General features: G+C 37.8%; 1 protein-coding gene across 1 annotated transcript; it reads left to right on the top strand.

The window, feature by feature from the left end:
* The first annotated feature begins 865 nt into the window (after positions 1–865).
* On the top strand, positions 866–4,018 carry LOC133331269 (uncharacterized). The gene has a single exon (XM_061539670.1). It carries the CDS (start codon positions 866–868, stop codon positions 4,016–4,018), a length of 3,153 nt encoding a protein of 1,050 aa, XP_061395654.1.
* The last annotated feature ends 14,407 nt before the right edge of the window (positions 4,019–18,425 follow it).

Below are 18,425 nucleotides of genomic sequence, written 5' to 3' on the forward strand. Positions count from 1 at the left end.
ACAGTCCACAGATTTGCTATCTACCTCTGAAAATGTTAGAACATATCACACTTCAGTAGCGAGCAAAACAATGTTAGCGACCGCTTGGGTGACAATAACCAAGGATGGTATTTCCCACAAAGTCAGAGCCCTAATCGATCCCTGTTCGGATGACTCCTTCGTATCAGCACGAATACAAACGTTGTTAAAGCTACCTACTGTCCCAATTGCGGCAGAGATAAGTGGTCTTGGCGGTGAATGTCTCGCAAAATGCTCCAAAGTAGCCATTTTCAAGATTACTTCTATTGTTAATCCAAACTTTTCGTTGGATATTTACGCTTTAGTGGTTCCTGACGTCACAGGAAATGTTCCAACCCATTCGTATAACTATATAAACAGAAAAGAATTGCCGAATTTGAAGTTTGCCGACCCGGAATTTTATAGAAGTGCCCCAATTGATATCCTCATAGGAGGAAATGTATACCCATTTATCTTACTCGGTGGAGTGAAACATGGTATACTGGGGACGTTGGTAGCCCAAGAAACGGTCTTCGGATGGATCGTTACTGGCCCAACAAGCAATTCCTTAGCAAGACGTACGATGAGAGCATCGCATTGCACAAGAGTGTCCATCGATAAACAATTAGCTCGTTTCTGGGAGATAGAAGAGGTCCCAGCAATGCATAAGGTCTCAGAAGAAGACACAATTTGCGAAAACCTTTACTCAGCCAATGTAAAGAGGAACTCCGACGGGAGATACATAGTAGATTTGCCCTTCAAATCTGGAACTCCATCAAAATTAGACATTTGCTCAAATAGATATGTGGCACTTTGTCAGTTTCTTCGAAATGAGCAGACAATGTCGAGGAAGCCAGAATTTAAAACGATGTATGACGAGGTCATGCAAGAATACCTGTCCCTAGGACATATGGAGTTAGTCGAATCACATAAATCAAATTGTGACCCATGCTTTTATTTGCCCCATCACGGCGTATACAAGCCAGAAAGTGCTACTACAAAACTAAGGGTAGTTTTTAACGGTTCATGTCCCACGGCAACGGGAAAATGTTTAAATGATTTATTATATGTGGGGCCAGTTTTACAAAAAGATATTATTTCTCTTATTCTAAATTGGCGTATGTACAAATTCGTTTTCAACGCAGATATATCGAAAATGTACAGACAGATACAGGTCAACCCAAATCACGCTAGTTTCCAACGCATTTTGTATCGTTTTTCTCCCGACGAAGAAATCAAAGATTATCAGTTAAAAACTGTAACCTTCGGTCTCAATTGTGCCCCGTTTTTGGCACTACGAACATTGTTGCAACTGGCCCATGATGAGGAACATAGGTTCCCCGTAGGAGCAAAGATCTTAAAAGATAATATGTATGTTGACGATGCACTGGTTGGCGTTCATTCGATCCCTGAAGGAATAAATGCGAAACTGCAACTTATAGGCATTCTGAAATCGGCAGGATTTGAACTACGTAAATGGACATCCAATTGTAGGGATATTATAGAAGATCTGCCCCGAGACCATCTTCTCAACGAAGAGTTTCTTGATTTTGATAATAAAAGCATGGCTAAAACTTTAGGAATCAGATGGAATGCATGCACCGACATGTTTTACTTTGTAACGGAGAAGATAAGCAACAAGACTTCGTTTACAAAAAGGGAGGTTTTATCAGTGATAGCACGACTTTTTGACCCGCTGGGGTGGCTCGCGCCTGTTATTATAACAGCAAAAATATTCATGCAACAATTATGGTTGGATGAAATACAGTGGGACGATCCCTTAAAACCTATTTCTTTGCTCAAATGGAAAACGTTTCTAAATAATTATGTCAACATCGACAAGATTAATATACCCCGTTGGGTGAAATACTCACCAGAGTGTCATATACAATTGCATGGATTCTGTGATTCCTCAGAATTAGCCTATGCAGCGGTTTTGTATGCAAGAGTACAAATAGGAAATTCTTTTGCCACGAATTTACTAGTCTCGAAATCAAAAGTAGCGCCGATTAAGAAGGTTTCACTGCCCCGATTGGAGCTGTGCGGAGCTCAGCTGTTGGCAGACTTAGTAAGCGCTTTTATACCCCAATTGTGTATCCAAAGTCACACTTTGCATCTTTGGTCGGACTCAACCATAGTTCTAGCTTGGCTTAAGAAACCATCGCATACGTGGACAACGTTTGTGGCAAACAGGGTATCGAAAATTCATGATAAAGTAGGAGATAAATGGCGACATGTTTCTACACATGACAACCCCGCAGATCTAGCAACCCGGGGGGTGACTCCTTTAGAATTAAAGGAGAGGAATCTGTGGTGGTTCGGTCCAAGTTGGCTCCAAAAGGATGAGAAATTCTGGCCCTCAGCAATTAATATTCCGGAGATACGTCTAGAAATGAAGCCTTCTCCCGAAACTGTGGTACAAAAACCACTTCCTTCCAAGGTACATATAGCTAGATCTGAGGAGCTGTCACCTACACCAAAGCAAACGAAAAAAGGTGAAGAAGAAGGTGATGCGGACCCCGAAAGACATTTAAAACATCTCCACCGTTTCATTAAGGCGGTACACGCGTTTGGATATATGGAAAGGTTTATGAAAGCTTGTCATCCTGCTACTCGCAAAACCTACACTTACAGCGGCAACAAGTTGTCCTTTAAGGAGGTATATGCGGGACGAAAACATCTTATTATACTGTCCCAAAAGATTTATTTCCCTGACGAGTACGAAGCTCTGTCCCAAGGAAAGCCTCTGGATAAGAAAAGTCCTTTACTTACACTTACACCCTATCTCGATCAAGAGGGAATTATCCGCGCCAATGGGCGACTTGGGTCTACATCTTCTCTGTCTCCAAGTGAAAGACACCCCTTTATTCTGACCGCTGCCAGTAAATTTGCCAAGATGTATGTCCAATTCATACATGACATGACCTTGCATGGAGGTCCTCAATTAATGATGGCAACTATTCGACTAGAATGTTGGATCATCAGGGGAAAGAATTTAGTAAAAGCAACTGTTAGAAATTGCATTAAATGTGTTTTGGCCCGAAAGAAGCTGCAAGGACAACTGATGGCAGCGTTACCGACTGAACGGACCACGTTAAGCAGACCCTTTGCAAACACCGGGGTCGATTATGCCGGTCCTTTTGAATTGAAGACATTTTCAGGTCGTGGTTGTCGCATAGTCAAAGGCTATATCTGTCTCTTCGTCTGTTTCGCTACTAAAGCGATTCATTTAGAAGCAGTAAGCGACCTCTCTACCCCGGCATTTATGGCAGCGCTAACACGATTTGTCTCGCGGCGAGGCTGTCCCAATAAAATCTTTTCCGACAATGGTCGAAACTTCGTAGGGGCTGTTCGCGAAATTAGAGAAGGCTTTCGTAAAGCGATGTTGGAAACAAAGGAGAACGCTGTAATGCAATACGGCCATCAACGCCTCGAATGGCATTTTATACCTGCTGCTGCTCCGCATATGGGAGGATTATGGGAGGCGGGTGTTAAGAGTTGTAAGATCCACCTAAAAAAGATCGCCGGTCAGATTCGATACACGTTCGAAGAATTCTGCACAGTTCTTGCTTCCATTGAAGCCTGCCTCAATTCTCGCCCTTTGACTCCGCAATCTGAAGATATCAATGACTTGACGGCTCTTACGCCTGGGCACTTTTTGATTGGGTCATCACTTCTGTCCCCAGCCGAACCCGAAGAGGTACCGTCCAAGACAGCAATGCTGAACCGATGGCGAAAACTGAAGGTCATTCAACAAGAGTTTTGCCGCCGATGGAAGTCGGATTACTTGAAGGAACTCAACAAGAGAAACAAGTGGAATCGTCCGTCCCCAAATTTAGAATTGAACGATTTGGTGGTTTTATCACAGGAAATGGGAAGTCCGAATGATTGGCGTTTAGGCCGTGTGATAGAATTGCACCCTGGTTCAGATGGGCATGTCAGGGTAGTCGACCTTAAAACATCATCGGGGGTATTAAGACGACCCGTGCATAAGTTGGTTTTGCTTCCCCGATCGCAATAGCAACACTTCCTATCCTATCCCGACCTTTAGTTCCCCAAATGTCATCATTATAAAGGTACAAACTTTAATTTATTCTTCTATTTTTCGTAGGAAAAAAAATGGAGTATCTTGAAGCTTATCGCTGCCCCATCTGCAAAACACGTCATTCATTACGCCTCTGTCGGTGTTTCTTGGCCATGCACCCTAAAACAAAGTCGAATTATGTGCGAGAGAACAGGGTGTGTGAGAATTGTTTGGGCCTCTCGCACACGCTAGAGGATTGCAGAAGCGAGGATGTATGCCGCAAATGCTGGAAGAGGCACCACACTCTCTTACACCCGTTTGATGAGAAGACATTTGATTGGCTTCAAATGACGGCTCTGGCTCACATAAATGGTCCCGGTATGGGTGACGAGAAACGCATCATTCGCATTCTTTTGAACCCAAATAGTTCCGACAGCTTCATTGCGCCGCCATATTGTCGACTGCCATTGCAGATGGATTACGACATTTTGCAGTACAAGGTCCAACTCGCAGACAGGCACAGTGAGGTGCGAACGGTCACAGTCGATCTCCCATTCAAACACAGCTACCGTTACCGTACTCCCCAATCACACTGCGATCCTAAAGAGGTTTGGAAAATTTGTCCTATAGAAAACGCAGCGGATCCGTCTTTTTATCTACCATGGGGTTGTTCCATAGTTCTGGGAAAGGATGTTGCTAAATCAGTCTATTTGGGATTACCGGAGGAGCAGCCAGGGCTACCATATTTGCAGAAGACTATATTTGGTGACGCTTTTTTTGGTCCATTGGCGAAAGACATTGAAACCACTGAATTGGAGGCTGAATTTTTATCTCAAAATAGGCAAGACGAATAGTTCGCTCCGGAGTCTATCTAGTTCAACTACTTACAGTATTACAAACCTTCTTTAATTATTCATTCCTTCATAATTAATTTTAATTATTCATTCATTCATAATTGTCATTGAATGGTTTATGGTCCCAAAATGGGCGAATTGAATTCCTGAATTTATTACCGCTTATTTTTTAATTTATATACTTTGATATCCTTGTATTGTTTACTTTATTGAACTAGCCGTTCAAGGGAGGCGGCATGATCAGGTACTTAAAGTGGACATGTGTGAACAATGCATAATTCCATCTCTGAGTACCATGATCAGTTGATAGTGTCAGCACTGACATCATCTGTCACTTCTCTCTCAACGTTTTGTTTTCTTTTTGTTATTATTAGTTTTTTTATACACGAGAGAAACAGTTGTCTTTTTGCTTTGCTTCTTCGCGGTCGACAAAAAAGGAATAAAAGTGAATTTGAATCGAACCTAGCATAACATAAGTAATATGTATTTATCGGAACCTTGAAATAAAAGAATTAATATAAATAAACAAATTGATTAAAACTACATCGCTACACATTGTTTTAAATACATCAATAGAGCAAAGTTTATGTGCCGGCTCGGTGAACGTAGTTTTGTTTGTTTGTTTTTCGTGTCTGCCCCTCTGGGAGTCGAAAAGATTGTGTTTTACAGCAGTAACAAGACTGTGGTTTCCTGAGCAAGAATCTGTCCCAACACAACGTGACCTGCACCAGAAACAGTGATAGCTATTTTAATTGGTTTGGATATCATTATTGCCGGTGGAGTTTAAAGGCGACAGGCCTAAACAACATATTTACAATTTCGAACATAATTTCGCTCATGTCTTCGTTGAAAACTTAATTCATTATTTTTTTATTTTATTTTCCTTGGCCACTATTTCGTAAATATGTACTCCTCCCATCCGAATGATGTATTTTTCGTACTCCATTAAATCTCTTATCAGTTTGGGTCTGGTTTGCATCAATAAAATAGCTGCAGGTTCGTTGCTACCACGCTGGCTGCCTCACTGGCATCACATTGTTGCTGCCGCTTCATGGGTTTCCTCCATATTTGTTTACAGTTTTTTTTTTTTTGTTTTGCTTCGTTCCGTTCAGGTTTCTTTTTCTTTTGTTGTGGTTCGTTTGAGTTTTATCGGAAACACCGAAACATTCATTTAATTTATGTTTGTGGTTCAATTGATTTTTTTGTAGTTCGTTCAGCTGAGATATGATTTGCAAGGTACTACACTAGTTTATTGGTGGACCAATGTGGAACCAGTCAGAGGGGCTGGGGGAAATTATGTTCACTTTTATTTAAGTTAAGAAGGACAGACGAAGATTAAAAATAAGTTGTTTACTTGATGGAAGAACGAAAAACAAAAACAACTTGAAACATTTTTAAAATTACATTGAGGTAACCTTGAAAACAGGAATGGAATTAGGTCTGGTTTTTTTTGTTTTAGAATATTTCTTATGAAAAATTGAAGTTTTTTGTTTCACTTTGTTGTTGGATCAAAATATGAGAAGGAGCCACTTAGTCTGGCAAAATATATATGAAACCAGTAAGGAAAGTAGTAAAGTCGGACGGGGCCGACTATATGATACCCTTCACCACTTTGAGCATATTCAACAGATGAAATAGAAGCTATATCTAAATCTGAACCGATTTCAACGATTTCAGGAAACTTAACACACATCATTCCAGACCTCATCCATAACGCAGTGCCAAATTTCGTGCAAATCAAAAGATATATAGGGACTTTGGTAGACCATTTACATTAAATCGGACGAAAATATATATAGGACCTATATCTAAATCTGAACCGATTTTCAGGAAACTTAACACACACCATTCTATAACTAATTCATTACGCTGTGCCAACTTTGGTGCAAATCGAAAGATATATAGGGACATTGGTGCACCATTCAGATTAAATCGGATGAAAATATATATGGGAGCTATATCTAAATCTGGACCGATTTTCAGGAAACTTAACACACACCATTATATTCCTAATTGATTACGATGTGCCAACTTTCGTGCAAATCGAAGGATATATAGGGACTTTGGTGCACCATTTAAATTAAATCGGACGAAAATATATATGGGAGCTATATCTAAATCTGAACCGATTTTCAGGAAACTTAACACACATCATTCTATACCTAATTCAGTACGCTATGCCAAATTTCGTGGAAAACGAAAGATATATAGGTACTTTGGTGCCACGTTTACCTTAAATCGGACGAAAATATATATGGGAGGTATATCTAAATCTGAACCGATTTTCACGAAACTCAGCACACACCATTATGGACCTAATTCAGTACACTATGCCAAATTTCGTGCAAATCGAATGATATATAGGTACTTTGGTGCCTATATCGGGCGAAAATATATATGGGAGCTATATCTAAATCTGAACCGATTTTCACGAAACTCAGCACACATCATTTTGGACCTCATTCAGTACGCTATGCCAAATTTCGTGCAAATCGAATGATATATAGGTACTTTGGTGCCTATATCGGGTGAAAATATATATGGGATCTATATCTAAATCTGAACCGATTTTTCCCAATTTCAATAGGGTTCGTCCTTGGGCCAAATAAGTGACCTATGCCAAATTTCATCCAAATCGGATCATAAATGCGACCTGTACTTTGTTCACAAAAATACATGGACGGACAGACGGACGGACGGACGGACAGGCGGACAGACGGACATGCGTAAATCGACTCAGAAAGTGATTCTATGCATATTCTCAAAAGGAACCATGTGCCTATCTCGTTTCCTTTTGCCTGTTACAAACATATGCACAAAGACATAATACCCTGTACCACAGTGTGGTGAAGGGTATAAAAATAACAATATAAAATATTTCGTCTTCATAAATAGTTTTCAGCTTTTGACGATGATTTATTTTGGGAATAAGGATGTTATTGGAAATATTAATTAAAAAATCCACGCTTTGGTAGTCCCTGGAAATATTATTTATAAAATCCACGTTTTCTGGAAGTTCCTGAAAAAAAATAATTTAAAAAATCCACGCCTTCTGGTAGTCCCTAAAAATAATTAAAACCACTAAGGAAAGCAGTAAAGTCGGACGGGGCCGACTATATGATACCCTTCACCACTATGGGTATATTCAACAGATGAATCCTAACAGACGTCGCATTTTTAAGGCAACCCCCCATTCTCGATTTTAATTTCTCAAGGTTTTCAATGGGCTGGTAAATCAATACCAATGCTTGTTAAGGTTTGTAACTTTGTAAATATATATTTGAAGATTTAAAAGAGAAGAAAAATAATTTACAAAAAAAAGAAACAAATAAATAAATAAAATGGCGGACCTTTAAAAAAATATTTTTGGAAAATCGCTGGTTTTTGACCAAAAACCAAGTTAAAAAATAAGGAAGATCTTCACTGATTGGCTTTATCCTAGTTCATATGATAGGTATATACTCACAGAGAAACGTGTAAAATTTGGACTCGATTGGGTTATTAGTTTTTGAGTTATTGTGCCCGCCATTCGCAAAACCAATCTTTAGAGAAAAACGCGTTTAAAGCCGTCACTTGATGCTGACACAATAAATCGGCTATATCTTCAAGAGCTCTTGAGATTTTTACTTAAATTTTGTACTTGAAATTTTTAATTATTACGCTGTGCCAAATTTCGTGCAAACCGAATGATATTAAGGGACTTTGGTACACCATTTACCTTAAATCGGACGAAAATATATATGGGAGCTATATGTAAATCTGAACCGATTTTCAGAAAAATTAACACACATCATTCCATACCTAATTCTTTACGCTGCGTCAAATTTCGTTCAATCCGAATGTTATTAAGGGACTTTGGTACACCATTTACATTAAATCGGACGAAAATATATATGGGAGCTATATCTAAATCTGAAGCGATTTTCACGAAACACACATCATTCCATACCTAATTCAATACGCTGTGCCAAATTTCGTGGAAATCGAATGATATATAGGGACTTTAGTGCACAATTTACATTAAATCAGACGAAAATATATATGGGAGCTATATATATAAATCTGAACCGATTTTCAGAAAACCTAACTCACATCATTCTAGGCCTAAGTTATTACGCTGTGCCAAATTTCGTGCAAACCGAAAGATATTAAGGAACTTTGGTGCACCATTTACTTTAAATCGTACGAAAGTATATATATGGGAGCTATATATAATTCTGACCCGATTTTAAAAAATATTGTACACACACCATTGTAGACTCAATCCAGTACGCTATGCCAAATTTCGTGCAAATCGAAAGATATATAGGGAACCGATTTCCACGAAACTAAGCACAGGTCATTCTAGACTCAATTCAGTACTCTATGGCAAAATTCGTACAAATCGTATGATTTTTAGTGACTTTTGTGCACCATTTACCTAAAATCGGGCGAAACTATATTTGGGAGCTGTATCTAAATCTGAACCGATTTTCATGAAACTTAATTCAGTACGTTACGCCAAATTTCGTACAAATCGAAATATTTATAGGGACTTTGGTATACCTTTTACATTAAATCGGACGAACATATATGCGGGAGCTATATCTAAATCTGAACCGATTTTTCCCAAATTCAATAGGACTCGTCCTTGGGCCAAATAAGTTACCTATGCCAAATTTCATCCAATTCGGATTATAAATGCGACCTGTACTTTGTTTACAATTTAACATGGACAGAGGGACAGGCGGACGGACATGCATAAATCGATTAAAAAGTGATTCGATTCATATTCTTAAAAGGAACTATGGGTCTATCTCGTTTCCTTTTGCCTGTTACATACATAGGCACAAAGACATAATACCCTATACCACAGAGTGGTGAAGGGTATAAAAAGGGGGTTATATGGGGACTACCCCAAAAAGGGAGCGAATATTAATAATTTTTGGTGGGGAGATTTCTTACCATATACGACTACAAAATACCAAATTGCAGCGAATTTGCTCAAGAACCCCAAAATACCGAAAATGGGGCGTATCATTATATGGGGGCTATTCGAAAAAATGAACCTATATTTATAATTTTTAGTGGAGAGATGTGCTACACAATAATAACTCAAAGTACTACATAACAGCCAATGCGATGAAAAAATGATATCAAAACCCCCAAAGTACTGAAAATTGGGGGGTACCGTTATATGGGGGCTATCAGAAAAAGTGGACCGATATTTATAATTTTTAGTTTAGATATTTGGGACCAAATAAGAACCCAGTGTACTAAATTTCAGAGAATTCGGTTGAAAAACGCACAAGAACCCCAAAATACCGAAAAATGGGGGTACCCATATAGGGGGGCTATCCAAAAAAATGGACCTATATTCATAATTTTTTGTGGAGAAATTTGATATCTATTAAGAACTCAAAGTACAAATTACAGCTAATTCGGCGGAAAAATACGATCAAAACCCCTAAAATACAGAAAATTAGGAGGTACCGTTATATGGAGGCTACCAGAAAAAGTGGACCTATATTTATAATTTTTTGTGGAGACATTTAGTACCCAATAAAAACCCAATGTACCAAATTTCAGCGTATTCGGTTGAATAAAGAACCCCGATAAAGAACCCCAAATACCGAAAATTGGGAGGTACCTTTATATGGGATATATGCATAAACGTGGACTGATATATCCCAACTTCGAACTTGACCTGCCTGCAGACAAAAAAAAAAACACTATGCAAAATTTCAGGACCCTATCTCAATTCCTTCAGAAGATAGCGTGATTACAACAGACGGACGGACACACGGACGGACATATCTAGATCGTTTTAGAATTTTACCCTGATCAAGAATATATATACTTTATAGGGTCGGAAATGAATATTTCGATGAGTTACAAACGGAATGATAAAATTAATATACCCTCCATACTATGGTGGAGGGTATAAAAACAAGTCTTCTAATGGTCCCAGAATTTTTTTTAATCCACACTATCTGGCAAACCTGAAAAATAAGGCCCTTAGTAAAAACGTAAATAAAAAATCTACGCCGTATAGAGACCTCAGGAAAACTTATTTAAAAATTTAGGCCTTTGTTAGATTTCTTAAGATTTATTAAAAACAAGTCTGCACCTCTGTCAGACCCCTTAGAAAATTATTTAGAATTAAAAATTTAAAATATTTAAAAAATCAATTTTTAAAATATTATTTTTTTCATGTTTCCCCTCCCCCTATTCTTAGTTTCAATACTGTTTTCCAATTTCCATTAATTTTCATTTTTGCGTTTTTCTTATCTTTACAGTGGTGACAGTTGAGTAGCAGTAGGCGTCACGAAATAAAAAATAAAATTTAAACACCTCAACATCAAAGAAGAAAAAAAACTACAACAAAAATATTTTACTAGAAAAAAAATTACAAAAACAAGAACAAAATTAGATAAAAGTGTGTACAATTTTTTTGGAGCAAAACAATCTCTGCCAAATAAAGGAATTTTTTTCTAAAAAAAAAAAACTAAAAGAATCGAAAAAATAAAATAGGAAAAAAAATCGGAAAACCAACAACAACAACAACAAATAGCAACAAAAATCATGAACACGAAACGTGTTGCACATATAACTGTCATCAAATGACAAATGCTTGACAGCATCAATCAGCAACAAAGGCAACGGCGACTAGAAAACTGTTGTCGTCTCGAAACGTCGCAAAGGTGGCAACAACAAATGCAACAACATTTTATTAATAATAAAAAATACAACAACAATAAGAGAAGTAGTACTTACAACAACAAGCCCGGGAGAGCTACAAAATTCAGACCTCTACAAATTATGGCCGGCGGTTTTCGTAAACGTGGCTGTCGTGGTACCCAAACTTGGTGTCTGCTCAAGGATTCTTTAATTTTCGTCCTGATTATGTGTGTCCTAATGCAACATCTCTTGGTGGTGGCCAAGGCCAGTGTAATATCGGCTAGCACAATAACATCAACATCGTCGGGACCCACATTGAATGGTTCCCAGCTGAATGAGATTTCCAGAAATCTGCGTAAAAATTTGGAAGAGAATTTTTTGAATTTCAAATTACCAAGAGGTAGTCAAGAGGAGGGGGAAGAGGACATCCCAGGACTAGTTGCTGATGACGATGAGGAGGATGAAAATCAAACCAAAGAAGAATTTAGTATAATCGATGTAAATAAAATACAAATAGAGGAGAAAATTATTTTTAAAACAAAGGAATTTAGTAGAAATTTACTAAACAACAATAACAGCAATAATAAAAAACAACAACAAAGTCAACAGAATATGGTCACAAAGGACCAAAAGAAAAATAAGACAGGGGAAAGCCAACAGGAGCCATTGGCTGATAAGGCAGCCACCGAACAGAAGTCTAAACCGGAGGACATTAGCAACAACTCCCCGGTAATAAAATCCACTGCCATGGAGAATGGCAAAACATTAGCCCAAAACAAAAACAGTTCTGCCTCCTCCCCACCCCACTCCACAGTATTACCCACCCTCGATGTAAATAACACCACCCCGAACTCACCCCCTAAACAAAACTCCCCACGACCTTTGGGCACAATCCCCAGTAGCAGCGGCAGCACCAGCAAAGGAGCGGATGGTGTTATCTTCCCTCATTTGTATGGCATTCGAGAAAATGTCATGCTACCCTCCGAGGATCCCGAACGGGAGGCTCAAATACTCTATGAAAAAACTCTAAAGGAATATCATGTGAAAAATGCCATTCATGAACAAAATCAAAACCAAAACAAAGCGAACTCATCAGCAACGTCCTTGGGCAAGGATTCAACAGCTTCATCGTCCGGGTCGTCGTCACCATCATCATCAAATGCCAGTCACTCGTCGGATTCATCACACCAGCAGCAGAGGACATTGCATGCCGTCTGTGAGATATGGACACAAAAACATTGTCACTGTACGGGTACACTGGGTAGGCTGTCGTTGAGCTGTCGGAACATAGGGATATTAGCTGTGCCCATGGATTTACCCAGTGACACAGTGTTATTGTGAGTATCATTAGTTTTACAGTTATGTTTATGTCTTTATTGAAAAACTATTCTTGGTTCTCAACATTTCATATAAAATCTACCCCATCTTTTTCGATCGGCCCCTGCAAAAAATATTGTTGAAAATATCCGCAGTTTGTTGGTAGCTTCCGAAATTGAAACAAGTGAAAAAAGCATTAAGTTCGGCCGGTCTGAACTTGGATACCCTCTACCTATGGATACCCTCTACCTTGGATACCCCCTACCTATGGGACCTATTCTTGCAATGAAAATATTGGAAGCATACCAATAAGTGGACCTATACCGACAATTTTACAAACCGATTTATGTAAACCATTCTGTACACAAACACAAATTTCAGCAATTTTTAATGGGGATTTTTCCTAAAATCTGGTAGGGTATATAATCCTCTAACTACTGCAATTTAGATTGCAAAGTAGAATTAGATTGTAGGAATTAGCGAATATTTAGGGTTATCATTATATAAGGGTTATGCCTAACTAGTGACCGATATATGTCAATCTCGAACCCAATATTTTAGTTTTGTATCTCAATTCTTTCCTTCTAGAGGTATCATTATATGCGGGAGATGCCTAAATGCTTGCCAATATATTTCATTATCGTCATGTTCGAGTTTTTATACCCTTCACCACACTGTGGTACAGGGTATTATGTCTTTGTGCATATGTTTGTAATAGGCAAAAGGAAACGAGATAGACATGGCTCCTTTTGAGAATATGCATAGAATAACTTTCTTAGTCGATTTATGCATGTCCGTCCGCCTGTCTGTCCATGTTAAATTTGGCACAGCTAGTCTATTTGACCCAAGGACGAACCCTATTGAAATTGGGAAAAATCGGTTCAGATTTAGATATAGCTCCCATATATATTTTCGTCCGATTTCATGTAAATGGTGTACCAAAGTCTCTATACATCGTTCGGTTTGCACGAAATTTGGCATAGAGTACTGAATTAAGTGTAAAATGGCGTGTGCTAAGTTTCGTGAAATCGTTTCAGAATTAGATGCAGCTCCGATATATAGTTTCGCCCGATTTTAGGTAAATGGTGCGAATTTAGGCACAGCGTACTGATTTAGGTCTAGAAATATGTGTGCTAAGTTTCGTGGAAATCGGTTCAGGTTTAGATATAGCTCCCATATATAGTTTCGACCAAAGTCCCTGAAAATCATTCAATTTGCACGAATTTTGGCACTTCACTGCACTGGGTTGGTTGCTGTCCCCCCGGGCTCCCCCCTGCGTACGTCCCTGGCTCCCATATATTTTCGTCCGATTTAAGGTCAATGGTGCTCCAAACTCCTAATGTTTGTCCGATTAACACGAAATTTTGCACAACGTATAAAATTGAGACTTGAATGACATTATTGGGTTTTGTTGAAATTGGTGCAGATGCAGCCATAGCTTCTATATGTATTTCGAACGGGTGTCTGATTAAATTTTTAAATGTGCGGCGTACCGAACAGCTTGTATCAATTTTGTTTTAAATCGTTTTCCATAAATTTGTCCCATGGTACGCTGACGACTTTAAATCTGCACGAATTAAATTAGATTTATCATAGGTTGCAGAAAGACATGAGTATGTTCCTTCGAAGGAACTTTGACATACAATTGTAAGGATACATATGTACAATATACCCCAGTGGTGAAGGGTATCATATAGTCGGCCCAGTCCGACTTTAATACTTTCCTTACTGTTTTAATAGAAAACAAGTGAAAAGCGTTAAGTTCGGACAGGTCGGTACTTGAAATGAAAATATAGGGAACAGAAAGTGACCCTCAACCTTATGGCAAATGAGGATGTATACACTTTGATACCGTGAAAATGTGCCTCATTGAAATATTTCTTCTAGTCCAATGTTTCATTGGAACAAATCCGTTTCAAAAATTTCAGATTTTATCCAAACTTTGCCTATCTTATTATTTCTTCCAAACTTAGTTCAAGTTCGCAGATGGGGAATATCGGTCCACTCCTTCTGGTACGTCCAACACAGGGGCTAGGCCTAGGCCTAAATCCGGGCTATAGTTCATTATCGAACCTTACATTCTAGATTTTTATATCTATGTCATCCGCAGGTAAAATTATTACAACAGAGTCTTAAATCACATAACTATTTTATTATAAACCAATAAGGAAAGTTCAAAAGTCAGACGGGGCCGACTATATGATATCCTTCACCACTTTGGGTATATACAAGAGATGTCAGTATCTACAATATTCTGTAGATAGAACAGACATAGGAACTTTGGAGGGCCATTGAAATGTGCTATCTAGATAGATATTTCAACCAATTGAAAAAACCCCATGTACATACCATTCTGAAATCATTTCAAAATAGCATGTCAAACGGGCAGACTTGGATACTAAATTAAGTCTAGAATGATGTGTGCAAAGTTTCGTAAAAATCGGTTCAGATTTAGATATAGCTCCCATATATAGCTTCGTCCGATTTTAGGTAAATAGTCCACTAAAGTCCCTAGAAATTTTTTGATTTGCACGAAATTTGGCACAGCGTAATGAATAAGGTCTAGAATGATGTCTGCCAAGTTTCGTGAAAGTCGCTTCAGATTTAGATATAGCTCCCATATATATCTTCGTCCGATTAAAGGTAAATTGTGTACCAAAGTCCCTATATATCTTTCGATTTGCACGAAATTCGGGACAACGTATTAAATTAAGTCTGGAATGATGTGTGCAAAGATTCGTGAATATCGGTTCAGATTTCGATATAGCTCCCATATATATCTTCGCCCGATTTTAGGAAAATGGTGCACCAAAGTCCCTTAATATCTCTCGATTTGTTCGAAATTTGTCACAGCGTAATGAATTAGGTATAGAATGATGTGTGATAAGTTTCATGAAAATCGGTTCAGATTTAGATATAGCTCCCATATATTGTTTCGCCCGATTTTAGGTAATTGGTGCACCAAAGTCCCTATATATTTTTTGATTTGCACGAATTTTGGTATAGGATACTGAAGTAAGATAAAATTATGTTCCTAAGCTTCGCAAAAACATCCATAGCTAGGCCGATTGACACAACGTACTGATGTAATTTAAATTAGTCTTTGGCAAGTTTCCCTGAAATCGGTTCAGATATAGATATATAACAAAAACGCGTCGTCTGTTAGGATACATATGTAGAATATACCCAAAGTGGTTAAGGGTATCATATAGTCGACCCAGTTCGACTTTACTACTTTCCTTACTGTTTTTTTTTGTTATAATTCTAAATTCAATTTAATACCCTCTGCCAAATTTAGTGTAAATCAGACAAACATAGGCCCTTCGGTGTACCATTTACATAAAATCGAACGAAAATATATATAAGACCTATATGAAAATCTGAGCCGATTTTAACACACCTTATCACACATCATTTTTTTCTCAATTGCATTCGCTATGAAAAAGTTTGTTCAATCGGACAAATACTGGGAGTTTGATGTATTATTCACAAAAAATCGGACGATACTATATATGGGAGCTATATCTAAATCGGAACCGATTTTAACAAAACTTCGCAGATATCAGTCTGGACCTAATTCAGTACTCTGTGCAAAATTTTGTCCCAATCGGACAAATATTGGGAGTTTGTTGTATCATTCACATAAAATCGGACGAAGCTATATATGGGAGCTATATCATAATCTGGAACGATTCCAACAAAACTTCGCATACATAAGTATGGACCTGATTCAGTGCGCTGTGCAAAATTTTGTCCCAATCGGACAAATTTCAAAAATTTTCTACATGGCCCAATTCTACACCCTAACAGTAATCCAATCTTCAAATTTAAAAATCTCAGCTCTATCGGTTCATCCAAATTGACATTTGATACAATTTAGTGCAAATAAGTTAAAATTTTCAAAACTTCTTACATCGGTTCACCCAAAATATGAAATTTGCAAAACTTCCTACATAAATCAATTCTACCCCCTAACAGTGATCCTAAGTCCAAATGTGAAGATTTCAGCTTTATCGGTTCGATCAAATCCAAATTTGCTATCATATAGAACACATTAGTACGAATTTTCGAATCTTAATACATACCCCAATCCTACACCCCAACAATGATTATAACTTCAAATTTCAGGATCGCAGCTCTATCGGTTCGCCCAAAATTCAAACTGCACCAAATATAGTACCATTTTGTACTTATCGTACACATAAGTACAAATTTCCAAAACTACCTACATATCACTATCGTACACTTCGTCTGTTAATTTCAGTAATCCAGTCTATCCGTTCCTCCAAATTCAAATTGTACCAAATTTAGTTTCAAAAACCACCTGCTTATATCGGCCCTATTGCTAACGAAATTGTGCCAAGTTTAGTATTTTTCGGATACTTATAGTTCAAATTTCCGTCAGTGACCCTCATTTCAAATTTAAGAGTTTTAGCTCTACCGGTTCGACAAATACAAATGATACCACATTTAGTACTTTTCTAGTAAGAATTTCCAAAAACCCAGCCTTATCTGTCACCTTTGGACCAAGAGTGACCCTCACCCAAAATTTCACGATTCTAGCTTCAGACCTAGATTTTTAAGAATATCAACAGAAGAAACCTAACTACCATCGTCTTAAAAAATATCTAAAGTCATTTTTTATATAGAAACTCATTCGGAGTTCCCATAGATTCTTTCATCTAATATTATGTCTATAATAGGAATTTTGTGTACCTCCACAACAATAAATTTATGAAGTTTCAAAATAATAAATTTGATCAGATCTCGACCAATCTCCTTTGATGTGAAACAATTTTATTTCATTCAGTCTCGAAAAAAATATAGGTGTGTCTGGGAAATTATTTTTGTTCATTTGTTACAATTTGTGTGTGTGTCCCATTTTCAAAAAAACTTCCCTTCCCACACAAACAAAAAATATTAAATTGTACATTTAAATAAATGTTAATAGTTTTTCAGCATTTTTGTTTAATTACTTAATTTGTATTTGTTCTTGTGTGTTGTCTGGTTTGATTGTCACTTGTTTGTTCTTTTTCAATTTTACGCCAAACGATTAACAAGCGTTCCCACAGTCATAAAAACAGAACGCTCGCCAAGACAACCATTAAAAAGTATAAAAAATTAAAAAATATACAAAAATTGTTTTTGTATTTCATAGCCATAATCACTCACGTTTCAAAATGTTCGCAACTACTTGACACAGTAGTGCCATGCTGTGCTGCCTTCCACCATGCCAACCAGCCATCCTCCCTGCCAGCCAGACAGCTTTGCCATTGTAAAATAGACTCTCGTACATATTTAGAACTGTTAATTGTCTGAAATACACAACCAGGCAACAACATAAACCACCAGCAGCCAGCAGCAACAAAAACAACACTTAATGAAGAACCCCACAAAAAATCCATAAAGCTCCCCACACCCCCACAAGAAACTAATTGCCAACATTCGGCAATTACCTGCAGCAGAATCAGCAGCAACTACCTGGCAGGCAAAAGTTTCCAAACATACTCTACTCTAACTAATGACAAACTATTAATTTAAAAAAAAAATCATTGCAAACAAACAACAACAGC

This window comes from Musca vetustissima, unplaced genomic scaffold (assembly GCF_032173495.1).
Source record: "Musca vetustissima isolate MV318-11 ecotype Yass unplaced genomic scaffold, APGP_CSIRO_Mvet_v1 utg113648, whole genome shotgun sequence".
In the NCBI taxonomy this organism is placed as follows: Eukaryota; Metazoa; Arthropoda; class Insecta; order Diptera; family Muscidae; genus Musca; species Musca vetustissima.

Excerpts from the sequence above, each read along its gene's own strand:
- LOC133331269 (XM_061539670.1), top strand. The coding sequence starts at position 866 with ATGTATGACGAGGTCATGCAAGAATACCTGTCCCTAGGACATATGGAG.